The sequence below is a fragment of the Prionailurus bengalensis genome, chromosome D1, assembly GCF_016509475.1.
Source record: "Prionailurus bengalensis isolate Pbe53 chromosome D1, Fcat_Pben_1.1_paternal_pri, whole genome shotgun sequence".
Lineage (NCBI taxonomy): Eukaryota > Metazoa > Chordata > Mammalia > Carnivora > Felidae > Prionailurus > Prionailurus bengalensis.
The window spans coordinates 18,295,248-18,322,094 of record NC_057346.1 but is presented as its reverse complement, the minus strand read 5'-3'; the positions used below and the strand labels follow the sequence as shown (position 1 = coordinate 18,322,094).

Below are 26,847 nucleotides of genomic sequence, written 5' to 3'. Positions count from 1 at the left end.
GGGAAAGAAAAGGAAAATAAGAGAGCATTAACAAAAATATACAAATCCAGAAAAGAAAAACTTCCCTGTTTAGTTTAATTTGTTTGTTTTCCTGTAAGAACTAGACCCAAGGTACAATGGCCCCTTCCTAGGGGAGAATTCCACTGATGGTTCCACCAATTCATTGGACAGGTCTGGGCAAGGCCCCCCACCCCAGACTCTGTAATTTTGGCGGGAGGGAAAGGCCCACTGGGAGAAGGTGGGTCCTTGCGGTCGGGAGGGCGGGCGTCCCCTCGCCACTCGGGGTGCAACGTCTCTGGGTGGACCCAGCTCCCGGACCAGGGCGCTGGCTCTGGCTGGGGCGTCAGGCTCTCCGATCTGTGTGTCAAGTTCCTGGATCCAGGCTCCGGGGAGAAGCGTGGACGCTGTACAAGTCCGGGCTCCCTGCGGAGCGCAGCATCTGCCCCCCCCCCCCCCGGCCCTCCCGCCTCCCCACCTGGCCTCCGCGTGTCCGGCGCCCCCCGAGGCTACTCGGGCTCGCTGCTGTTGGTGGTCTTTTCCCACTCCAGGCTCTCCTCGCTGCGGGCGGGCGACGGACGCGCCCGCAGGCCCTGGAACCTGCGGCACTCGGGGCAGACGCGGATGTGTGTGCAGCCGCGGGCCACCAGGGCGGCCTCCTGGGCCAGTCTCTGCGCCAGCTGGTCCGGCTCCCCGGCCCCGCACAGCTTGCCGTTGCTGAGCGTGGCGGTGCCCCGCGGCCGGCGCTCCTCGGGAACGGGGGGCCGGGGCGGAGGCACCCCAGCGCGCCGCCGGCGGGGGTGGACACTGTCCTGACACAGGATGATGCTGCGGAGCTCGGTCACCATCTCCTGGCAGACGGACACCTGGAGGGAAGGAGGAGGTCACAGCCTAACCTCTCAGAAAGAGCCCCTGGGGGTCTCTCGAGCGTCCCCTGCGTGTCTCTGCAGGAGGGGGACTGGGGGGCCCGTGTCTCAGAATCACATGATCCTAGGGATGAAGATAACATGAAGGCCTTGCAACCCACTCCCTCCGTCCATCTGCCACTAAACATTCCAACGCCCTCCATACCCTAGAGGTCAACAGCCCTGCCAGCTGGTTGTCCTGTCTTTGTTCCAAGGCCTCCAAAGATAACGTCCTCACCATGTTGGGAGATAGCCCGTGAAATGGTGCTTCCTTCTACTGAGCTCACAATCCCTCTGCGTGAAATTGTCGTCCATCGATCCCAATTAAATTTGTAACTTGAAGCCTAATAAATAAATATCCCCTCTTCTGCAGGTCTGTTAAGTATTTGAAAAAAGCCATGTCTCCAGGAATGCTCTGTTCTCAAACTAAAGACTCATTCTTTTGATCAACTGGGTATAGCGGGAGATGATAATCACTGTAACAAAAGCAACAACAATCACCACCTCTCCAGGTTCATAGTCTCCTGATAGGAAACCCTTGGTCCATCTATGTTTCGGAACGTTTTAGATTTTAGGGGCGCCTGGGTGGCTCAGTGGGTTAAGCCACTGACGCTTGATTTCGGCTCAGGTCATGATCTGACAATTGGTGGGATCGAGCCCCATGTTGCATTCTACTTGGGATTCTCTCTCTCCTTTCTCTCTGCCCATCCCCCGCTGAAAACAAATAAATAAACATTAAAAAAAAAAAAAGAATGATTTAGATTTTAGAGAGGTAATAAAGCATACATAGAATATATTGCACGTCATACCCCGTGGGGTCTAGGGCAGACTCTATACATTCAAGCACATTAAAAGTTGTTAAGAGTGGGGCGCCTGGGTGGCTCAGTCAGTTGAGCGTCTGACTTGGGCTCAGGTCATGATCTCGCTGTTTGTGGGTTTGAGCCCCGGGTCCGGCTCTGTGCTGACAGCTCAGAGCCTGGAGCCTGCTTCGGATTCTGTGTCTCCTCCTCTCTCTGCCCCCACCCTCCCATGCTCATGCTTTGTCTCTCTCTGTCTCTCAATAATAAACAAACGTTAAGAGAAAAAAAATTTTTTTAAGTTGTTAAGAGAGTAAAGTCTGAGAGTTCTCATCATAAGGAGAAAACTGGTTTTCCTTTTTTCCTTCTTTTCTTCTTCTTGTATCTGTGTGAGATGACACATGTGAGCCGAACCCATTGTGGTAATCATTACACAATAGGTGGAAATCAAATCATTATCCTGTATGCCTGAAACTTACACAATGATGTATGTCAATTATTTGGCCATAAAACTGGAAAAAGCACGTTAGTTATTTATGTGGCAAAGCCTATGTACCTTACACCGAGTGAGATAAAGACCATAAATACTAACATTAGCCTTGCGCTGGTTCGAATGTTGTCGCCAAATGCGTTTTGCATCAAATTTATAAAAAGAACTTGGCACTTTCTAAGCTTTTTAGGCTTCAGGATTGTGGGTGAAGAATCACAAGCCCGTGTTACTGCTCCTACACTTCTACGTCTACTACTCCCGCTGCTATGTCTATGATACCCATTTCACAGATGTGGAAACAGAGGCTCTGAGAAGTTATTTACCTTGTGAAAAATTACTTGACTCATCGATGGCTGACCCAGATTTTGAACCTAAACCCACCTACTCCAAAGCACATGTATGCTCAGTTTAGTTCTCTACTCTGTGCTGGAAGGGATGCTTTCCTGGACTCTGATGGAAGAAGAAACCCACTCTTTCGTGGTCTTTCTTCCAATCTTCCAGTTCTATCAACAGGACAGTTGTTCTACCATAGCCAGATAGCTAACAGAGACTTTACTCTTCATTTTGGTTCTCGGAAGTCCTCGCTGAATTTTTTAAGGTACATCCAGACCATGGGTCAACTCTTGGGAGAACAACCAAATGTGCACAGATCCTCTACTTAAAGCAGCTACAGAGAAGTAGTATCACCTGATGGGATATGGCCAGCATCAAGAATGAAGACCTGGGTTCTGGACCTCCTAGTGTTACTAAATATCAGAGATTCTGGGCAAGCCCCTTAACATCTCTGTGCTTCTAATAATGACTGTGACAGCTAAAACAATACCACCTGCCTACTCTATCATATGTGGCGAGACACTCATTTGTTGGATGCCAATTACGTATCAAGCACTGTGCTTTGGGGGGAAATACAGAGACAGAGGACACGGTGCTTTCTTTCAGGCAGTGTTTAGTAGGAAGGCAGATCCAAAAATAATTGCAACACAGTGTAGGAGTGCTCAGTGCACAGGTCATAGTGGTGATGGAAAGGAGGAGAAATGATCAGCTCCTCTCGTCCAGGGCAGAAGGCACGAGAAAAAGCTTCACAGGGAGAAGAACACTTAGGTTGAACTAAGTCTCACCAAGTAAGTAGCACCACCATTTTAGTTGTGGACAAAGAGAGAAAGCCAGGAAAGCTGGAGGGAGAGATAGGAGGGGAACCAACAAAGCTTGGTGCCGGGAAAGGCAAGGGAGGAGAGAGCTCCTGGAAGGAACTGTCCACTTCATCAAGGGGCACACTGAGGTCCAATAAGGCCCAATGGGTTCTCTGGTTTTGCCCACTGGGAGGGGTTAGACCTCTTAGCAATGACCTTTCAGTGCAGGGATGGGGAGGAGCCAGACTGCCTTGCATTAAGGACTGGCTGGGAGGTCCGGAAATGGATACTGAGATAGTCGGATCACCTTGGTCAGCCAGAGGGGAAAAAGACAGCGCAAGACCAACAGTGATCCTGTTATTATTTTAAAACAGAGGATAAACTTGCACATAAGTTGAGATTTTGGGGAGTCAGCAGGCAGCAAAAATAAAGGGGAGAACGAGCAGGACCCTAGAATAGCCAAGGAAAGATGGGACCAAGGGAGGGAGAGAGGGATGCCCGGGAGCATCTGCGGTGGGCCGCAGGGGTGGTTTTAGCTGTGGGTAGAGTTTTAAGCGGGAGTTGTAACTTGGGGCTGCCCACTCCAGATTTCCTGGGGAGATGGGAGATAAAATCAACCTCTGTGCACGGAGGGGCCGAGAGATGTGAGGAGTGGGTGCCGGTCTGGAAGTAGTAGTGGGTATGGGAAAGAGGCTGAGCACGAAAAGTAAAAGGACCAGCAGGCAGTGCTGTACTGACAGCCTTCCCCCCACCCCCACCCCCCCCCACCCCCACCCCCGCCTGAGGCTGGACTCCACTGATGGACGGGCCCAAGTACACTCATGTCCTGCTAGGAGCTGTTTCTCCAGCATCAGTGAAGCCAGGAAGCTCAGGGAGATCTAGGGTTGAGAAACCGAGAGAGAAGCTACTGTACTTTAAAAGCCGAATGATGCCATCAGCACATAAGGATTTGTGCCCCTTCTCTGAGGCAGAAAAGGACACAGTCTTCTTCCTTCTAACCAGACCCTTCAGTCTGTGGGAGATCTACATTAACCCAGTTGCGAAGCCACAGGTTCGGGAATTAAAGTTACTCAAAATCCCCGGGGAAAAAAAGACGTAATTCTTGGGCTCACGTAAATTGGGGTATCTCTAAACACCTTTGCCGGGAAGTTAAAAACATCCTAAAGATCCAAGAACTAACGTCAACGGTTTCCACTGGCAGCCTGGTACTTTTGCCTGTTTTTCTCTGCCACACTACGTCTTAAATTGTAGGTGTAGAAGGCTTCGTTGGGCATAAAACATTCATCCCATATGTATTTGCCGGGCCATTTCGGAAAAGAATCTGCAGCTCAGAGGTTAAGTGCGCTTTCTGTGGCTGCATCGTTAGTAAGTGATAAAGCATGAACCCAGATCTCTTGCCCTCAGGATTGAGATTCTTTCCCCTGCACTGTCTCGTGGGCACTCCACCCTTTTATGGGGTCTCAAAAAATGATTTTTGTACATGCCCGAGCCCGCCCGCCAACACTACAGGTCGTACCCCTTTGAAGGTTTACCTCAGTAGCTTCCGAGTGTCGGAGAGTCCATAAAAACTCCAACATAGCCATAAAAATGGCCACGATTAAGCCACAAATAAGAACCACAAAGATTCCACCAATATTCTCCATTCCCAGTCCTGTAAGAAAGGGAGAACAAACGAAAGGTAACGTAAGAGGGCTGGAAGACATTATTGTTCTACCAAAGATGCTGAAGGTCATTTACAGAGCCAGAACTTGAGTCGTGTAGGTACTTTACACACATATTCCTTGATAGAGTTCTTTTGAAACAAACAAACAAACAAAGGAGCGGCATTGATGGAGTAAAAGAGGGGAGAAGGGATCTGGTTACAAAAAGAGGAGACTAGAGAGAAGTCTCCAAAAAGCCACCTGGGGGTGGGAGGGGAAGGTCATTTTAAGAAAAGGGTCATTGAGGGGCACCTAGGTGGTTCAGTCGGTTAAGCGACTGACTTCAGCTCAGGTCATGATCTCATGGTTCGTGAGTTTGAGCCCTGCATCTGGCTGGCAGTGTAGAGCCCTCTTTGGATCCTTTGTCTGCTTCTCGCCCTCTGACCCCCCACCCCCACCCCCCCCCCCCCCCCCCCCCCCACCCCCCCGCTCCTGCTCTCTCTCTCTTAAAAATAAATAAACATGAGGGGTGTGCCCTGGGCAGCTCAAGACTTCAGCTCAGGTCGTGATCTCACGGTCTTTGAGTTCGAGCCCTGCATCAGGCTCTGTGCTGACAGCTCTGAGCCTGGAGCCTGCTTCAGATTCTCGGTCTCCCTCTCTCTCTCTCTGCCCCTCCTCCACCCACATGCTGTCTCTCTCTCAAAAATAAACATTTTTAAAAAATTAAAAAAAAACATTAAAAAGGTTTTTTTTTTCTGAAAAGAAAACAAAACGGATTAGTGAAAATTTGATTTAGCCTACAGACATGATAGCAAAATACCTATAAAGTCTAGACGTTTCATAAAAAATTTAGTGAATCTCTGTAACACTGGGTTTATTGGATATAAAGCAGTTGTTTTAACTGCACTGTGGGTAGAAAAAATTCCATTTACATTATCTGCGTCAACATGTTACTTAGTTAGACAGTAAAACGTTTTATCCCTCCAGACCAGTGTTTGTCAAACTGGGCTACCCAACAGGACCACCTGGGAAGCTTGTTCAAAATAGAGATTTCTAGTCCTTACACCAGACCTATGGAATCCATGTCTCTGAAGATGGGGCTTAGGAATCTGCATTTTAAGTGTTTTAAATGTTTTTACTCATTTTTGAGAGAGAGAGAGCGCGTGCGCGCGAGTGAGCATGAGTGGGGGAGGGGCAGAGCGAAAGGGAGCTGCAGAATCCAAAGCAGGTTCCAGGCTCTGAGCTGTTAGCATAGAGCCCAACGTGGGGCTTGAACCCACAAACCGCAAGATCATGACCTGAGCGGAAGCCAGACACTCAACCGACTGAGCCACCCAGGAGCCCCGGAATCTGCATTTTAAAACACATTTCACCAGTGACTCTTTTCTAGCCAGGCCTAAAATGAGTGTGCAGATTGGTATTGTCAGAAGCAATGTACATGACTAAGTTCCTTGAAGTCAGGCAGTTCCCAGTTGCCTCCTCGCTGCCTACCATGATACACAGCACGTACTCAGTAAATATTTGTAGGTTGTTTCATTTCCACAGTGTCGAACACTGCGTTTAGCTACGTAACTGGATGCTTTGCTTGGTCTCAGAGAAACCCAAACCTTAGGGGCAGTGTCATAAGCACATGAGACCCCGATTTCCCAGGGGTCACATTCATAAATCAAAAAGCATCTTTTATCCAGGAAAATGCCAGGAGGGTAGCTTACACCCTGGGCTGGTCTAGACTGCTTGCATGTTTGAGTGTTTGTTTAATCAGTAAGGGGATAGGGAGCTATGTCAGTGTCAGGGAAAGCCAGCCTCATGCAACACTAAGAAATGAGCCTAGTTCAGGAGCAGAAATCCGACACTACTTTCTGCACCTTGGAAAGCTGGAAAAATAGCCCCACCTAGTCATTTCAAGACTCCCTGGCTTTCCTCTCACGAAGCCTCAAGTGTTGCTTTTTTTGTTTTGTTTTTACAACAGCCCGGCTGGGTGCAGTGCCCGCCCACACTGATAATCTGCTACCACGGCTTACACCACGAATGCATCGCCAGGACTCTATACTTTGGTCTGCAGGTCTACGCAGTTGACTTTTGGAAACCAGTGCAGATATGAATCCTCTATTTCGAATAATCAAAAACAGCGGGGTAGTTAAAAAATCAATTATAAGGGAAGGCATAGAGGGTTTAGAGTAGATTTCTACTTTCCAGGAGGAAGATGCTTGGGGTTCCTTTGAACACCAGCCCCAGGTTACTGGGACCATTTGGGCAGAAAGTTTTTGACCATGGGAACATGAGGATCCAGGTGAACGGGGCAGACACAGGGGGACACTTGAGAAAGAGGGTTAAGGGGTGGTGAGAGCCGGGTGTTCAGATGTGCATCTGAGCCTCATGGATGAACCAGAGCCTCCAGCTGGCCCCTGTGGAGAAGGCCGGATGAGGGCCTCGGTGAAGGGGAAGGTGACCACAGTGATCCCAAGGATATCCACCTGTCCAGGTAAACGGAGTCCCCAAGCGACCATTGAGGTACTAGAAGACTCTCTGATCACTTTGCGATAGTTCTGCCTGATACAGGAAAAATCCCCAAAGAAAAATAAGAAGCCTTTCTTCCCCTTCCAACTCCGTCTAGTGAACACCCATTCTCTCTCCTTCCTTCCCTGGCCAAGCTTTCTGAAACAGTTGTCTATATCAGAACTGTTTTAAGACATTTTCAAGCCCTTAAAACCGCGTACCTTTGGAGGCCCCGTCTCACATAAAAGCGAGAAGAAGAAAATGCACCCACATCTCCTGTTCAATGCCTTTTAAAAATTTTGCTCGTGACGTGGCTGAGTGGCAGGCAACAGTTAATTTATAATGGGCTGTGATTTCTCAGCAATCATCGTGCATACCAGGGAATGTTTGCAAAGCGAGAAAAAAAAAATCTAAGCAAAAAAATTGTTTCTAAATGTAATGAAGTTTTTATGAATATTAAATTTAAAAATTAATGAAGTCGAAACAATGTTACATTTTGGGGATATTTAATTAAACATGTCTTAATTTAATTTTGCCGTTTCTTTTTGCGTGTTAGAGCTAATACATTTTTTCAGACCTCAAACATAATTTTGGATTCTTGAAAAGCTTTTAGGCCCTGGGTATCTGAAGAAGAAAGTGGTTCTGTTCTGAATTCACTTTTTGTTTTTCCTGTTCACTCTTCACCCCATGTGATTTTGTCTCGCATCACCAAAACCACCCCCACCAAGGTCACCAACGAACAGTGTGTTTCGAACCTACTGGAAGTTTTCCAGTCCTGATCTTAAGTGACCTCTTGGGGCACTTGGGATTGCCAAGCACTCTCCCTTCTTGGCTTTTTATAAAGACATCGCTCTCTTGCAACCTCCTCGGTGCCTCCGCTTGCCCTGAGGCACATTCTCTCATTTTCCTGAATTTGGTCTCTTGTCTCTCCTTCCCGCACTGGCTCGTACCAAGTCCTGGTGATTTTACCTCCTACATGCTTTTCAACTTCTTACCCTGCTAGTACTTCCCTAGCTCAGGCTCCCACTGTTTCTTGCTGGGACTGTTGCATGAGGCCTCCAAAATGATTCCCTGCTTGTAGTCCTATAACCCAACTCTACCCTCCACTAAGTTTGCCTGAGTGATCTTTCCAAGATGCTAAAATCCAACCGCAATAACATCTCTAGTAACTGTTCCCAGTTCCCCGCGCACAGCATTCTGTTCCCAGCGCCCTACCTTCTGTACCTTTACTCCCACTGGTACCTCTCCCTGGAGCCTACCCCCCCAGCCCCCACACACGCACCAGGCCAACCTTAACCTTTCCTTCAAGACTTAGCTCATCTTACCTGGCTCTGTGAGTTATACCGCTTTGGTGTTTCATTGACAATGCACTGTGAATCATTCTAACGTTGCATAAAATAATACCCTCGTTTAACCTGATAAATCTGGATTTCCCGCTAGACTGTGAGTTCCATAAGGGGGACGATCCAGGTCTGGATCAACTCTGTAACTCCACCATCATGGGGCCTGGCCCATAATAAGAGCCCAATAAATGTCTGCAGAAAGAATGAACAGAAAGCAAGAGGGTAAAGACATCTCATATGTGGAAGCCTGCGTTATCAGAAGCTTTGGATCCATACTGTGAAATGTATTCATTCCTAATTCATTTTAGTTTGAAATAATAGTAAAGTGCGACAGCCCTTGTCGCGTGCTCGCAGCCTGATCACAGAGGCAGAAGGCCCAGACTGCACAGAGTGGCTGGCCAAGGTGGGACTGAACACTGACGGTGAACCTACCACGTGGACCGATGGTACCGGGTCCCAGGCGGGTGCAAGGGAACTGGGGAGGGTTATAAACAGACAGGCGATCTGTGCTGGGAGAAGTCTGATCAGGTTAGGGAAAGCCTCTCGGAGGAGCTGAGGTTTTAACAGGATGCGGGTAGAAAGCATGAGTCCCCAACACACCCCACGGTCCTTCTTTCTCAGCTTCTCGTGTTTCAGGGCCAGCGTGTCAATCATGGCTGTTGGCTCAAGAGTGCCGATTCCTGGCTGAGCGGCCTCCCCACCCAGGAGCGAGGCTTGTGTACCACCGGTGCCTTTAGGAACTTACTGGAAAGTGGAAGCAAGAATAGATTGTTGGCAGAGCCTGACTTGAGAAACAGATGGAGCGGGAGCAGGCAGCGAGCTCTAGGAGAACACAGTGGTTCCATTTAATACTGTCATCAGTCATTCTGCTAAAGTCAAATGCCTTCCGCAGCACACAGCCTCTACGCCGGCATGGGCACCCTCCAGTCTGACCACAGGCCCTCGTAGCCTCGTTGTGCTCGTAGCCGCCTCGGCCCTTGCGAGGGGACGGCCCGCTAATCACCCCTCCCTTCCCTTCTTCAGACGGCCCACACAGACGCCACCTAGACAGATGGCTTTCAGACAGAGCCTCTCTTGACACGTAAGTCTCGGAGCCTCAGCTATGCCCCAGCCACGAGACTGCATTAACTGACATAGAATCGAACTCCCCCTGCAAAGTCTTGGTTGATTCAATCCTAACACCGGTGTCGCTCATAGCTTGTCCACAAATACAAATTACAGTTGGCAAATGCCAACAAACAGCATTCCGTGTCTCTAGAACTAACAGAGGGAAATGGCAACCTAGAAAGGAGTACCGGTGATCGATTGGAATCTCCACCCAACTGCTCTGCCATCAGTTCTGACCTGGAAATAATCACCTTTTGGATTCAGGGGCACATGCGTCTCAGGCCTTAACACCCTCTAATACCTCCAGATGGCACCGGGGAAATTTGCGACTGAGACGCAGGGAAGTTCCTTTTGAACAAGGAAGGGGCAGGGCTAGCCTGGGAGGCAAGAAGGCAGAGGCCACAAGAGCCACAGAGGTAGGTACAAAGAGAGACTAGCATCAGCATCCCAGCAAGGGAGAGTATAATTACTCTTGAACAACAGTCAGCATATCTTTCTTGAGAAACCTCCCTGACCCGAGCCCTACGCTGTGTGCTGAAGTGCTGTGCAAAGTTCCACGCTGAAAACGCTTGACGAGAACATGAATTCCTTGACCGATATGACTTTCCAGCACTTTCTATTTCGGAATCACCTTCACCTACATCCATGCAAATGGCTTCCATGGTCTCATCTCCACGGACTTATTGATTGTAAATAGCAACTTCACGAGTCCATGTGGGAGCTGGCCTGTGTGACCTTCCCAGAAAACATAGAACGATTCGTCAGGTTTGCACGACTGAGGACTGTGAGACAGTAGGCATGCCACTTACTCTTACTGTGACATTCATTGACTAGAACTGGCTGAGTCTGGAGACAGTGATGGAAGGAGAGCAGGCGAATGGACACGAGATAGAAGAGGGATGGCAGAGGCATCTGATAAATTTTGCAATTTATCAAAACATAAGCCTGGGGGAGGCACTTTACAATTTATCAAAATATGAGCGTGAGCGCCTCGGTTTTAAAAAACATGTGCTATCTCATTCAATTATCATTAAAAACGCCGTGAAGAAGGCTCACTGTCGGCATTTTCCAGTTAAAGAAACAGGAATTCAAGGAACTTAAGCGAAGTGGCCCGCGTTTTCAGGGCAGAGGTGTGAAATCTACATAACTCTGACTACCCAGATAATGTTCTTTATAAAAATAGGGCCGACCTTCATGACTGTTTACTATGAGCAAGGTGACCAGGCTAACCATTCTAATTTCATCCTAACAGTTGCCCTGTGAAATTGGCACTGTGTTTACGTCCGTTTTTCCGACAAGGCAAGTAAGGTTCTGGAGTCAGCTAACTTGTCCGTGGTCTTGTGGCCAGTAAGAAGTGTCAGATCCAAACTGAAGCCAGAGCCCGAGACCTTACCCCCAGCCCACACCGCCTCTCCCTGGAACCAGGGTTCCTGATGCTACAGGGAGAGGGATACAGAACTCACCCTGACACTTTGATGACTGAATTCATTCCTGGGACCCCTCCCCCAACCTAGAGTGACCAGAAAGAGGGTCCTATTAGTTCCACTTATAAAATTCCCTTCTCTCCTTGACAACGTTCCATCGAATGTTTGAATCGATGCTTTATCGACTTAACCTTGGCTCAGTATCCAAAGTTGGGCTGCAGCCTTCGGAGTGGCTGACCTCCTCGGATGCAGACGCACCGGACCACCGTCTACCTCTGTTCCTGATCGTGCTTTCTGGCACCCCCCGGGAGTTTCTCCGTCTCTCAGCAATCAATCTGATTGGATGAGGGAGAGGCTTCCTCTGCAAGCATCTCTCTGAGACACTATCTAAACTCCCATATTCAGATTTCCCGTCTTGGCTCTCTCCAGAGAAACCAGAGAACCGGGATAATCAGGCTGGGCCCCCTGAGAAGAGACAGAGAGGATAACAGCCCCAGGATCCATCCCCCACCCACCCCTTACCCCCCTCTTGCTAAGATGTCTCACACTTTCATTCCCGCTGTGCCAGACAGCAAACTTCCTGCTCTCTAAGGATTTTGTGAGTCAATACCACTGGCCTCTTTTCCATCCTTGAAAGGGGACCCTGATTTTCACAGCCTGGTGGTGTATTTATGTTCCTTTGAAGCCCGATTGTGAGCCTGTGTTTTTCAAGATAAAGGTATTTAATTTCCTTGGAATTTACCGACTACCTTTTTGTCTGACAATTGTTCTGCAAAGCCTTCAGTAACCCGATCCCCTTGAATTGGGGTGCCGGCATTCTGTGCGTGGCTAACGAGATTTCTTTTTATAGGGGCGGAGTGAGAGAATAAACAAGTGTTGCCGAAAAGAAAAGGCGGAAGAAAATGCAAGAGCTTGGAATGAAGCCTGCTGCTTATTGTAAATTCCCATGTAGCCTTCCACACGCGCCACCATTTCATTTTTCAGCTGCAGATGAAGGCAGATGGTCACTGAGCCATAGGCAGGGAAGGAAATTGGGGAGATGGAGCGAAGGGGTAATGTTGTGGTTGCCACCAGAGCCAAGGGAGGCCTGGCAAAAAGACTCAGGAGCAGTGGCTCCATCCCAATGTTAGGGTTTTTCTCCGAAATTTGGCAGCGACGTTTGAACTGTAATATTGGATTAGAAGCAGGGTAGCACCAGATCCTTTTCTTTGAAATTGCTCGCCTACCTGAGACGTTAGCCTATGGTTGGGCAACATCATCTCACACAAAGCCTGTTCTGTAACAAAATGCTGACCAAAGCGAAAACTAGAGACTGAACGGGCACCGGCGGGTGGTCGGTGTATGGACTGCTGACCGGGGTGATCTCGGGGTGACGGGGAGCTGCTGTCCAGCGTCACAGGAGAGGAATTGCCCTGTATATCGCTAGCCTGGGAAAAGATCCAAATTCAAACTTCCAGGCACCCGGTACATTAAAACGTGTATCGCTTACGCACCATCGTAAAATCGAAACATTGTCAAACCATCGTAAGTCAGGGACCGTCTGTACTTGAAAGCAAAGTGCCCACAGCCACTGTCAGCTTCAGAAGTCTCTGCAAAAAGGACCTTCTTCACAGTTCACTTCATTGCCGTCCCTGTCTGCGTGCTCCACGTTCTCTCCCTTCCCTTAGGCACACGTGAGAGCCCACTGACTCACATCACGAAAAGAAAGATCACCTACGAGCTACTCTGGAAAGCAAATTAAAGCGACTGCCCTTTGTTCAGTCTGAGACACAAGGGGAAAAAAAAAATGTTCCTGTGGCTCCACTCCGGGTAACCACTTAAAGACTTACAGGAAGAGATCCTTCGGGTTACACCGGTCCTGTTCTTCTGCCGCAGGAGGGGCTCCCTTGAGCAGTAGCTTATATTCCATAAGTCTGATGGCTAATTTGCCAGAGAGAGGCCAAGCAATGCAATGGTGCCTTCCGTTCCAGGCTGGTGCTTCTCGCTTGGCTTGGAGGAGGTCACACGGACTTTCGCTTGGCTTACGAAGCCTTGTCGCCTCACTGAGTAACGTTTGTCTGGGCTTCAGCCATGGCAGAAATGGGGCCGCTGCATTAAACGGGCACTAGCTGCCGTGGCTGGGAAGGGAGCCGAAGCCCCAGCTCTTATGATGATTTGCACGGCGTCTCCCAGACAGCACTCTTTGGACAAGACTGTGTGTTAATACAGCTCACATCCTTTTCTTCCAAAGGACGGTGGCACAGAAGCAAGTTAACCCCGGCCAGTTGATAGAACCCTAGCATCTTCTGGGGCATTTGGGAGCCGGGCAGGAGGACTTGTGCTATTTATTTCTCCTTTTCATCTGTTCCATTCTCTTCTCTGTGCCAGAGAACATTTGGTCCCCAAGTGCAGCTGGGAGCCTCCTGTCACTATGTCCTACCTTCCCTGGGAGCCCGATCTCTCTGTCTGCCTCCCTTCTCCAACCCTCCTGAACTCTGCTGTCCGATCGGTCCTCCTCAACCTCTGTGGACTGGGGAAGGATTTCCAAAGCCAGTCACTCGGCAAAAATTCTAACGTAAGTTTTCTCTAACTTACCGAATGTCTACCTCAAGCCCCCACTTCCACCTGATTGCCACAAATGTAGATTCCTCAGTCATTCCAGGTTTAAATTTAGCTAAAGGCAGTATGGTCTCTGTTCCCGCTTCACCCCAGATATATTTCAGGTCTGAGGATAAGAAGGAGGTGATGTGCCATGGGGGTGGGTTTAGGCATCTGGTCCTAACGCAGGATTCCACTTAGATTTCTAGTATCTTTGGAGCCTAGGCAAATGCAAGCCTGCCACAGGACCCTCCCTGCCCTAGGTCCCCATGTCCCATCCCTCATGTCCCTTCCTCACCGTGGCATGACACATATTTCTGGGGCTTTCCAAACTCCAGAAGGAAGCAAAAGTCTCTTTACCTCTTAGAATCCCCAACTAATTCCATCTACTACTGTCTTGTGTCCCAGCAGGGCACAAGGCTCCTTCTCAGGGACCCTTCCGATTCTAAAATATCCTTTTCCTGCTCAGAAGCTCCCTGTCCCGGCCAGGGTGTTTTCTGTCTGGTTTGCAGACTGGGCGGCCTGGGTTTTCTATTATTTTTCCACTAACTTCATGCCAAGCTTCCTTCAGTTATTAGCCTTCTGTATTGCAAAATATTCTTCTGGCAAATCAAAAACCTTGACTTCCAAGAACAGTGTCTCTGCCGAGGTGCAAGAACTGTTGGACCTTCAAGTCAGTAAGTTGATTCTTTCTTCCTCCCGAGGCAATGACTGTCCCCTGAGACCACGTATGCCACCGAGAGCTCAGAATTCCACCCCACAGCACCTGCTTTCCTCATGCCACGTCTTACCCCAGCACCTCTGAGATCCGTAACTAACACTCTCAAACCCAGTCCAGTGTGCTATCGGCGTGCCAAGGCATAAGCAATGCTCAGGATGTTTATGGGGCATCGCCCTGGAACACTAATTTCACTCAGAGTTGAGGTACAAAAGGCATTTTTACATTAAATAAACGTGCCTATGTTTTGCTGTAAGTTGCAGAATTCCTGTATGCTTTTAGGATAAAACACAGGACTCAGGATATTCCAAGCATGGTGAGCCGTTTTAGACTATGGCCCCAGCCCCCCCCCCCCCCCCCCCCCCCGGAGTGTTGTGTTCAGTCTCTGCTGCTACCAATTCCTTCCATGGAAAATCCTGGGACATACTGGTTTGCAGTCCAAATGCCTTTATCTAGTTTTCAATGCTCTCTTAACTCCAACCCCATCTTACTTATTGAAACCAACTTCTGAGTGTGGTGACTGTGCTCTACAACATTCCGAAAGCAGTGACTCCTGATAGATGCTGCAAGGTTCAGGCCAAATGTCCCTAAAGCCTTCCCTGACCATTGTTCAGAATTAATCACTTCCTCCCCTGGGCTTCATAAACACTTTTTTTTTTTTTTTTATAGTTCTCATAAAGCATTCCTACAGTGCAACCATTAGAGTGATCATCTGTGCCTCTCTCTAGGTTTCAAACCTCTTGAGGACAGGGCCATGTCTTACTCCTTTTCATAATCTCAGAGCCTAGCACAGTGCCTGATGTGCCGTGATTTACAATGTGTGTTGGATGCAGTGGGGGCTATGTGAACACTTTCTATGCCGACACCTGGGGTGTCAAGGTTCCTGTTTGGGAGCCAACAGACATAGGAAGTGGTACCAGTCTGGAGGTCCATGAGATGACTGCCCACCCATTCATTCATTCACTCATGTTCACTCATTCACTCATATTCATTTATTCATATTCATTCATTCATTCATTGTTCATCCTTTCATCAAATACTGATGTCAGATGATCATGCTGGTCACTGGGATACAAAAATAAATAAGACACAGTTCCTGCCTTTGAGTTTTTCATACTCCATGGGGGACAAATGTCAATGGAGACAAAAGAGATGTCACAAGTGTTGATTTTAGAAGAGCTATCTAGCCTCGAGGAGCACAGCCGTACTTGTGGCTGTGGACACTGTTCAGACCTCTCACTGTGCCTTAATTGCTCCCTTAGGCCTAGATTTTGGGATAAAATTAGTTCTCATTTCCTTTGTGACAGTCGGTTTTGTGGAGGGTTTAACACGATTTGTGTCATTCACTCTTCACAATAGCCCCGGGAAGTGACATTATTATTATCATCCCTATTTTCTAGAGAAGGAAACTGAGGCTCAAAGATGTTTCATAGTGATTATAACGAGGCCTTTTATGGAGTGGAGTCCATTTGACCCAATGTCCATGATCCTGAACCCTTATGAAAACTGCCTGAGGGAAGAGACCTAGCCTCGTGCAGACAGTAGAACCAACAGGTAAGCAGGAGAGTAAAAGTCTGATGAGCTTTTACTCATCAGAAGGAGGGTTGGGGAAAGTCCACTAGACTTTAGGGAATACCTAGAGAGGGAGAGAGATGATCCAGACTGGGGACTGTGAGTGACAACTCTAAGACACCCAGGTCCTGTGTCGTCATTCCTATTCTTGCCAATTTTGCTGCCTTCCAACTGTTCCTCTGTAGGATTAGCAGGATGCATAAATAAACACAAACAAAGAAATATGTGCACAAAAGGGAAGGACCGGTGGCTGAGTTCAGGGGTCAGGGATGAAAAGGGAAACTGGAGACATGGGGTCAGCTCAGCAGTGAGCCTCAAGGGGACATGTAGATCAAATGGGGGTCAGGTTTAAAAAGGCTGGGGAGCTGGGGAAGCCTGCAACTAACTAGTGGGAAGCAGGAGGGGAGGGAGATCTGGAGTTGGAAGAGCCAGTGCAGGCCTGGGTGGCAGGGGAGCGGGGAGTGTGGGGGCATGCAGGATTCTGTGGGGGTCCCTGCACTGCTCTGAGCCCTTGCTCCTGGCCACCTCCCATTGTGTTCTGGCCTCCCTCATCGAGAGTGTCTCTACGTTACCCGTAAATTTGGCTGGCTGCTCAGAGGCAGGAAGGACTGGACCTAGGGGACAGCTCTGGGTCTGAAGGTTGCTCAGGGAAGTCACTGAGGCACCATTTCATTGGTTGCTTTACTAACGTGACCAAGGAGAACACGGCCACTGGTAGCTTTGGACAACTAGCAGCCGGTGGCTTTAATCACACATCTCACAAATACGTATTGGGTACCTACTATGTGCCAGGCTCTGTAGGGGGCGCTAGGGACACAGAAACAAACAAGACTGGGTCCACATCTAAGGTGCCGTCTACCTAGCAGAGGAGATCGAGAGCTGTAATGCAGAGTGTTGAGTTCTCTGTCCAAAGTCACAGAAGCGCCCAACTCCCTGTGGGAGGTAGGGGGTGGAGGGGGACCAAGGGCTTCCAGGAAGAGACATATCTGGACATTTCTCTGGTTTCGCTCATCAGGCAGGGGAAGAACTCAAAATCTTTCTGCTCTGGGTCCCAGATCTACCTCTCTGTTTCTACTTCACATTACTCCAGACCAAAAGCCACGACTGTTTCCCTCCATCTGCTTGGTAAGACAGGGCCCTTCGCTACCACTCTGAAGTTCATTGTTACACAGAACAACATTGGCATAAGTTAGCTTATCAAGGATCTCCTTTTATTTTGACTATTCCAAGCCCAGACCGCTTTAGATTATTTTCAGTCCATGTGTCTTTGGATGGGGAGGGGGTGGTGCAGGAGCATTTTGCTACCCTGTCTTCCCTAAGGACAGACCCGCTGTCCACCTCCGAGCTACTCGTGGGACTCTGGCTCTGTTCCACGTGCAGCACACAGAGCCCTCGCCCACAGCACAAATTTCAGCTGCTGCGTCTCTCCTCGGGGTGCTTATTGCCTGCGATACCCCCTCCGCCCCTCCCTCCCTGTTCGGGTCCTGAGTATCTTCAACACCTACTTCATTCTATCAAATCCACCAAAGTTTCCGGAAACTTCTCTCTGTACCACCCTCATTTCTTTCTTCCTTTTTTCCTTCTGAACAGAGTTATAGCCTCCTCCCCACTTGATCTTTGGGGAGTGGAGAGCCAAGACATGTGTGGTCTCAGTGGGTTCCTGTGAGGGGAGGGGCAGAGTGTCTAAATTACAAAGGGCCTGCCCCCCTAGGTCCGTATTCCTGAGCTCTTTCCTTGCAGGAGAGAGATCCACAGACAGACACTTAGAAACACAAAGTCACTCATTCACTGTCTCATCACGGATAATCATTCACTCTGAGCAGAGATGGAAGCACACGGTATTATTCATTTTATTCCTGAGCTGCCTTCCTGGGGGACAGCGTGTAGAGGTAAATTTGTTGCATATTTTAGCAAGGCTGCAGGAGATTGCGAGGGTGACCATAGGATTTATTGCCCCAACCAGGACATTGTGAGACTTAAAGGGAGTTCTAAAGATAACTAATAGGCATTAACTGATCTATAACAGATGTAGCATGGGACTATCCTGGGCAACCCCCCTACAAAATCTCCCGGATGCTCAGGGACCCTCAAACTCCTCAACCCCACATATCAGTCAGCGACTGCTTTCTATCCAGCGTGATTTAAACTTCATTCATTCATTCATTCATTTATTCATCCATTCATTCATTCATTCATTCAAATATCCACCTGCCAGGCCCTGTGGACCACCCTATGAAGAAGACAGTCCTTGTCCTCACGAAATTTGCATTCGAGTAGAAGAGGTGGACAGTAAACAAAGAAATGCATAGAGAACAGAATACGAGGGAGTGATGAGGTCTGAAAAGAAAACCAAAGCAGAGCTCACGTGATGGAAGGGATGTGTGGGGAGGGGAGGGAAGACCTCTCTCGGGGACCCTCCCCAGGGAAGCCAGGAGGAGGCCACGGAAGGCTTGTGTTTTACTCTGAGAAGGGAAGGTTTGTGCAGGGGAATGCTGGGATTTCCTCGCATCATGAAAAGACTCACTCTGATTACTGGCGGAGACGATGCTGTCGAGGGGCAAGAATGGGAAAGGGAGACCAGCAGTCGAGGGTGGAGAGGTGAGGGGGGCACGGGCCGGGGTAGGAGCTGGCTGCACTCGAGAAGCATGGTAAAGGGGTCTCTGGGACTAGCGAGCCGATGGGCACTGGATGCCTCCAACCAGCCCAGACTCTGGGCCAGGACTGGCCCTCAGCCCAGCCCAGCCCAGCCCAGCCCTCCGTAGCTTGCAAGGCTTGTTGTCCGTGTGTTCCAGCAATCATCACCTGGACTTCGGACACCAGAAACAAGGGACAAGCGCTCCTCTAGAACAGGAGGGGGAAGCCGCTGAACGCACTCACCTTTGGCTCTGTGATCTTCCTCCTTGGGGCACTTGCCGCCTTCCCACCATTTACGCTTCAGAATTTCTAGGCGGTTGTTCTCCTGCAGCTGGAGAATGGCCAGGTCGAACTCATCCCGGAAAACCGAACCTGTGGGGTCACAGGAGAGCCCAGAACACAGGGCGTGAGTGCCCTCTCAGGCATCACTCTGCTCCTTTCCCCAGTAGACCTCCTTGCCAGTTTTCCTACCTAACATCAGGAGAAGAGAAACAGAGGTGGTGGGGGGCCCTGCAGGAGCATGGCTCTCCCCTCTGCTTGTTCTGAGGACCCTCCGTGCAGAGGAGGGCGTTCCGGCTTCACGCAGGGCACTTGGGCCTTCCTACTTTCCTTCTCTCTATGCTGACTGGCCTGTTCAGCCCATGGCCAAGAACCCAGTGTGGGTCAAGTTGAAGCTTTTCAGACAGTGGTGTGGCCCTACTCACCCACCACTTTCTACTAAGGTTACCCAGCCTGCCCACTGACACCCAGGAAGCTGGCTGCAAGACATCCCGTCTGCCTCCTCCAGGTGGGAAATCTGTGCCATAAACTTCTCCCTTGGTCACTTGCCTGTCTTCTACTTTATCTACATTAATTCTCAGGCACTTGCAACTCTTGCTACATTACCCCTGACAACTGTTTACCCAGAGCAGCCTCCAGTGAGAGAAGCATCACCCCAGAGTGTGACGGAAGCCACCTCTCATCTGTGTGCAGCATCCGGTCACCAGCCACCCCAAACTTCCCACCTGCCTGCTGAGTGGCCGACAACCCCCCGTCCCCATCCATCACTCTGTGCACACCGCTCCTCCCTCTGTCCTCAAACAGAAGGCTTCTGTTCAGTGCAATTCCTTTTTAATTTTTCTAATGGAATATGGTCAAGGAGCTTTGGTTCTGCAATTTGGCTTTAATCACAAAAATAGGCTTAAATGAGACCGTGGAAAGCTCAATGTCCCAGCACAAGCTGAGGCCGGAGATCATAGAGAAAAGGCTGCCAAGAGGCTGGAAACCAACTAAGCTGCTCAGTTTTCTTGCTCAAGCTCTGTGAAGGCCTGATGTGGACAGAGGCCTCGGGGCGGGGGTGGTGGGGGAGGGCTATGATGAAGGATGGAGGCAAAAGCTCAGAACAAGTAGATTTGTGCTCTCAAACCATCACAGGCACGGGAATGACCTGGGGATCTGACTGACCCGCCGGCTCTCATTCTGTGGGTCTGGGGTGGGGCCTGAGATTGCGCATTCCTAACAAGCTCCAAGGGGATGCCCCGCTGCTGGGCCACAGACCACGCTTTGACAGGCAAGGAACTAGATCAGCTCCCAGATCTCTTTGGACTCTGACAGCCCATGACACCACAGATGGAACCTTCCCTACTGGGGATACAACCACGCTTGGGCAGGTAAACCCCAAGCCCGCAGCACAGAACATGTCTATGCAACTTATGTGGGCAAGCATCGAGAGCGCCCACGTATAGTAGGTACTTAACACACTCGTGCAGTGGATGGCTACTCGAACCAACAGATGGTGCTAGGTGGTGAGACTAATGAACATTCCAGGTTTACAGACGACTGTCCAGCCCAGCCAGGCATTTCTAGCATTTCCAACCCAACCTCAGTGGCACACCAGGGGCCTTGAGAAAGGATTATTCTGTTTATTCCACATTTGCCTACTTTGCTCCTAAACCACTTGACTAATTGTCCATCTCATTCCTTGTACTGTTTCTCTTCATTTCCCTCGGTCCCACCACATTGCTTATTCTCTGGTTATGCCCTTACCTCCCGCATAAGAATGACACACATGCTTTCTTGGACGTGACCTCAACTCAGATAAGTTCTGGCTCATCAGTGGGTGGTGCGGTGCCCTTCTCAGCCTGATCTGAGAACCCGGACAAGCCCGTACCTCACTTCCCCACCTATCCCGTCTTGTCGAGCTGGTGGGACCCCTCCGGCAACATGGTCCAGTAAGCGAAGCACTGAATTTGGAGACAGGCTCAAACCCAGCTCCTCTACTGACTCTGTGACCTTGGACAAGAAACTTGCCAGCTCTGAATCTCAGTTCTCTCCTCTAGAGTGGGAAGGACCACATCTAACTCACAGGTGGGATGACGTGTGAAAATAGCATCACGTTAGGGGCGCTTGGGTGGCTCAGTCGGTTAAGCATCCGACGTCGGCTCAGGTCATGATTTCAAGGTTTGTGAGGTCAAGTCCCGCATCGGGCTCTGTGCTGGCAACTCAAGAGACTGGAGCCTGCTTTAGATTCTGTGTCTCCCTCAATCTCTGCCCCTGTCCTGCTCACACTCTGTCTCTGTCTCTCAAGAAGTCAATAAACATTAAAAAAAATAATAAAAAGAAAAAGAAAAAAAAGAAAATAGCATCACGTCAGACATAGAATAAATGCGTTTCCTTCCCTTTTTCCTTCGTCATTGATAAAAATTTCTAGAGTTGGTCCGCTTTAGGTCGACCCTCTAATAGGTGTGTTCCACGAAAACTTTGGAAGCATTTGACATTTCAGCTAAATTTCTTAAATTGCTGGAGTATTATCAAGGTGCATCTTACATTTGTTTTGTGGTTTACTCCACCATCTTGAAATAAAATGTAAGCCCATACATTTCTCAAAGGGGCCCGTAATTTGCATATTAATGAACATCAATGAAATATGATGGTAAGAAGGGAGTACGTGGGTTTTCAAGGGCCCCGAGTGAGGCATCTAGTTTATAGAATTCGTAGTATCAGAATTCACAGAGTTCGAAGATGAACCGTATCATTGCCTACGGTCACTGGTTTAGTTTCTAATCAGTGTTTAAGGAGTCATCTGCTTTTATCAAATAACACAAGGGACTATGGAAAAAATGGGGAGGGCACCAGTGTTCCTCCTGAATAGGCTAAGTATGAGACACTGTAGTAAGGCACTTGACTGGATTATTAGGCTTATCCCTCAGTTGCCCCAGTTTACAGAATAACTGAGATTCAGAGAGCTTAAATAACCTATCTGAGGTCCCACAGGCCAGAGCCAGGTGCATTCCCAGGTCTGCCTGACTCCAAAACCATGCTTTTCACATTCCACAGGTATATAGTGAAACCTACAGAGTTCTGAGTTAGGTAAAGATCAAGAGAAGGCATGTGTAAGGTAACAGCAAAGTAGTGTATACTGTATATTGATCTCCCCACATTGGTCTGACGGCCTCAGTTCCTGCCTTTCCCTCTGCTGCCTTGTACAGGACAACCTCCTATAAGAAGAGTGTTGGGCGAGGACAGCCCTATACAGCATGGCTTTCAGCGGTAGGTGGGGGAAGGGTCCATGTCCCAAGCATCTGGGGAACATTTTCAGATTCCCTCTTCAATCCAAAAAGCCGGTCAACGTGTTCCCTCTCATCTTCCGGTTGAGGTACTATCAAGGCGTGAATATCCTTTAGAAAACACAGCTGGGATACCTTTCTGGAAGCCAAACATCCCTACCTTGGTATAAAACACTGGAAGGTACACAGCTAAATACAGAGTTCCACTACCTATTCTCAATTACCTACGCTGATTTGGAGTAGATGGGTCCACGAGACCCACAAATGATTTGGAAGCTACTCCATCTATCATGTCAGTCTCCGTCTGTAATAAGCCTTTCACCAGGGACACTAGCAGCAAAATTCATGGAGCTTCACCATTTCTTCCTTCTCCTTCCCACTGCTAGTAGAGAGACCCTCAAAAGGGATATGGCCAAAGGGCAGGAAGCAGGAGGAGGGAGAAGAAAAGCCCTAAAGAATCCACCGAGGGCATCAACCTGCCCTTTAGTAATTCATCAACTACTAGCAAATCGATAGCTAGCCCTTTAATAACTAAAGATTGAGAACTGATCACTGATTAGTGGAAGTATAGGGGTTTGCTTATTATTTTTTTAACCTGGAAAATGCCCACCTAAAGTCCCTGTTAAGTGGTTCTAGAACGGGGTTGTCAAATTCAATGTTGCATTCAGTGGTCCTAGCTACTCTGACCCTGCCTGGATGGAGCTACCCAAAGAGGCTGGTCCTCTCCTGCATACCGACTGGCATGCCAATCCCATAGCCCTTGGTGTCCAGCAGGCCCCCAATCTGAGTGAGGTTGCAGTTTCGCTGCCGGTAGTACTCATTCATGGTAGATTCCAGAAGGAAGGCGTAGTTGGAATTCAACACCCTGGCGATCCCCTCCTCTGTGCTCTTCACAAACACACTTGGCTGCTTAGAATACATGTAATTCCACATGCGCTGGTAGGTCTGATAGCGGGAATTCTGGGAAAAGAACACACGGAAGCAGGCTTAGGAAAAGAGGAAGGAAATCTTGGGCACGTTGTCAGCGTGGAGCCTGATGTGGGGCTCGCGCTCACAAACTGGGAGATCATGACCTGAGCCAAAATCCAGAGTTGGACACTCGACCAACTGAGCCACCCAGTCACCCCAGGAAATGGTGGTTTTAAAAGGGAGGGAATCAAAGTAGACCTTAAAATCCTGGCCCCTTTATTACTCAACCCCCTCATTCTATTCAATAATCTTTTCACTTTTCATCTCTCAACTGCCACCGCATCACGGCAGGAGGCGGGGATTGTGCCTACGATAAACTTTTACAGAAAAGCAAGGGAAGAACAGGGTCCTAAGGCACCATAAACTCTGTCTACTGGTTTGATCATTGGTTTTGCCCCATCTACCCTTGAGAGGTCTACCACTGCCAACCTCCATGTTCTGATAGAATTAAGAACGGAAATTCTGGAACTATCCTTTGCTGTCCTTCAGGCTGGAGGTGGTGGATTCAGGTTCATCAGGACGTCTAAAGACACCATCTGAAGGGAGAGTGCCGGCTATTTTCTGTTGATCCTAAACCAACTTGTCAATCACATATCCAGGACTGGCTTCTCTTTTACAAATAAGAACAAGGCCGAGAGAATTCTGGGGGTCTATCCACACCTGGGTTTGCATGATGCCTTCAGTGGTTATGGGGCCAATAGACACTGAGACTTGTCTAGGAAACAGAAAACTGAAGGCCTTGGACCTGTGTCCTGTGAAAATGGACTTCTTGGGCGGTAGGTTGGTTAGACACCTATTAACTGCAGGGTAAGTCTGCTTTCTTAGAGATCCCGAAGCATATGAAAACTGCTCTTCTTGTCTGGCCCAGATCTGCCAGTCTTGGTGATCAGTCACTTGGTTTGTTGGCTAATACACAACTGCGGCAAGGTCTTCTCCGGAGCCTTGCAAGGAAACCTCAAAGCCAACAGGGTCCCGATCTGACACCTGTCTAGTTTGGGATATATGCAATCAGTTCATACTCATCTTCGTGTTCCTTATACTTCAGACATTTGTGTAGTGTTCTAAACTTGCTTTATATAAGTACTGCCGATAAAATTTAACCCACTTAACCAAACTTAAATGTATACATTAGCCTCAACCTATGCAGTAGTAGAAATAAAAGTACAGGTTAGATTCGCTGCATTTACGTGTATTTTTCTAATCTCCACTAAAACAAATACGAAACTATTGCCATTCAAAGATAGTTTCAACACGTTATGCTTAAAAGCATCTCGACTCCCACTAACGTTCTTGCACAACACTTTTGGAGGCTGAAATTAACCCCAAAGTGCTTTGGGGACCTCATTCCAGGGGTATTTTGCAGAAGGGGGGAGGGAAACGAGCCCCAAGTGAATCTCCAAACTAGACGTTCAAAAGAGATAATGGGATGAGGATTGATGTTTTTATCTCCAGAGGACAAACATCTCAACTTTATCCTGCCCAATTCCCCATGTTGGTGAGCAACCAAATGGGTTTACTTGGAAGAAGGTCATGCTGGAGCCTCCGTGAATTGTGCCATACTCAATGGCGGTCTGGTCAGCCAGGTCATCCACTGACTCAATGGGCACATCCATGCGTTGCACAGTCAGGAAGGCTGCTAGGTTGGCCGTGTAGGATGAGATGATGATCAGCGTGAATGCCCACCTATGTAGGAAAAGACGAGGAAGTCATCGTTGCCCAGGCACGCCCAGGAGTCTTAGCCCCTGTCCCCAGTCCTGCTGCGACATAGGAGAGACCAGGTGTCCCTCTTTGGAAGGAGCTCCCAGCTCAGTCGGGGTCAGTGGGGGAAGAGAAAGGAGGCAGGGCATATGATGTCAACAGAAATGAATCGGGTGTGTGAGGTTGCTTGGGAGACCATTAATTTTTTTTTTTTCTTATTTCCAAAAGGAGGTGGTTCTTGGGTTGCTATTCAAAAGAGGTATGTCCATGCACATGAGACTGTCCGGAAGACCGTGAGAAATGAGATAGGGAATGAGCTAAGGGTGCCAGCTCTGGGGGCTCTGTTTAGAACCCGAGCTTGGTCGGCTGCCCCTGTCCTCTCATGATGCGGTCAACCATCAGATGAGCATCAACCGTGTACTGAGCACCTGCCCTGAGCCACAGACATGATCTCATGTACCCCTACAACGAAAGGAGGCAAAATTCTTATCCCAATTTTGCTGATGAGAAACTTGCCAAGTAACACAGTGATACATCCATATTTTAAAACCAGTCCTACAAAACCAGACACCCTTTGAGATTAACTGGTGACAGGCACCTTTGAAGTGCTAAGAAGCTGGAATTAGAAACTACCCTTACAATGGGCAAGCTATTTCAAAACAGAAGAGTGTTTTATTGGGTAGAGCAAACTCATTTAAAATTAGAATAATTTTGCAAGTCAGGCGGTATACATGTTAAAGGCGTTAAAACTAGTTTGTTCACTTAAGTAGGTTAAATAAGCCCTCTGCCATCTGGTCAGCAGTGTGGATCTGCATCCCAATCCATTTGTTTATGGGAATTCAAAGACATATCCAAGCACAAGTGAGGCTGGATAATCACAAATTCGGAATTAGTGGAGTCTGAATTAATGAGGCTTTAGTCATTATGAAGACATTGCCAACTAAAGCGTAGCGTTTGCCACAGGATTCAGAGGCCAGCAGCTTCCAGGAGACTTTTAAGAGTGGGAAGTCCCATTGTCTCCTTGGCCTCTGTGTCCAAGGACCCCTGCTGGCGGCCTCCCAGATGTGAAGTGACAGGGGCATCTGCCGACTCAGTGGGTGCATCCGTATGCCAGACCACCAGTGAGGTGAGCTGGTTTAGTTCTGGCCTTGTTCCCCTCCCCCTGTGAGACCTTAGGGGAAAAGTCACATTCCTCCTCTGAGCTTGCCCGCTCAGGGAGAATAACGCCTGCTCTGCGTGTCTTTGGAGAACTGTGAGATCAAACGATTGGTGACTAATAATCTGTAAAGGACCAGATGAATGTGAGATACAGAGAAATGCAGGGATAGACCTTTAAAACCGAACATGGGATGACAACCATCTGGTCAACGTCCCTATTTGTGACCTGTAAGTGCCCGGCGTCCATCCATTCCTAAGACCTGCCTTCCTTGCTGCTGCCTCAGCTCATACACACTGCTGGAAGTTCTTTCTCGTGACCATCCCCCAGAGGAGGCCAGGGAGGTGGGGTGATCCATCCCTAGGTGGAGGCGGGCATTCTGAAGCTGTTGGTGCCCTGGCTAGTGCCGTGAGTTAGTGAGCCCTGGGTGTGGCCTTGACCTCAGAGTTGGCTGGGGAAGTTCCCTCAGCCCCACGGCTACACTCCAGCGTCTGTTCCACCCTGGGTGGCCATGTGTCTTTTTATGCCACTGGTCACAAGGGAATGGGTCAGAGAACAAAGTAGCTCAGGGCAAGCCTATCTTCTCTGCTGAGGAAGCAAATCACACACTCTCTCCAGAGGGGTCAGGGGAGCCCTGCTCCCGTGTGAA

The 26,847-nt window shown here is 48.9% G+C and overlaps 1 protein-coding gene across 2 annotated transcripts in view; it reads right to left on the bottom strand.

Annotated features, from left to right (window-relative positions):
* Positions 1-39: 39 nt before the first annotated feature.
* GRIK4 (glutamate ionotropic receptor kainate type subunit 4) overlaps positions 40-26,847 on the bottom strand; it is a 431,580-nt gene continuing 404,772 nt past the window's right edge. For both annotated transcript variants that reach the window (XM_043579641.1, XM_043579642.1), the window contains 5 exons: positions 24,862-25,027; positions 23,110-23,335; positions 19,074-19,202; positions 4,852-4,970; positions 40-863 (listed from right to left, as the gene is read on the bottom strand). In XM_043579641.1, the coding sequence (XP_043435576.1) occupies positions 507-863; positions 4,852-4,970; positions 19,074-19,202; positions 23,110-23,335; positions 24,862-25,027 (997 nt within the window). In that variant the 3' untranslated portion in view covers positions 40-506. The remainder of the gene's footprint in view (positions 864-4,851; positions 4,971-19,073; positions 19,203-23,109; positions 23,336-24,861; positions 25,028-26,847) is intronic.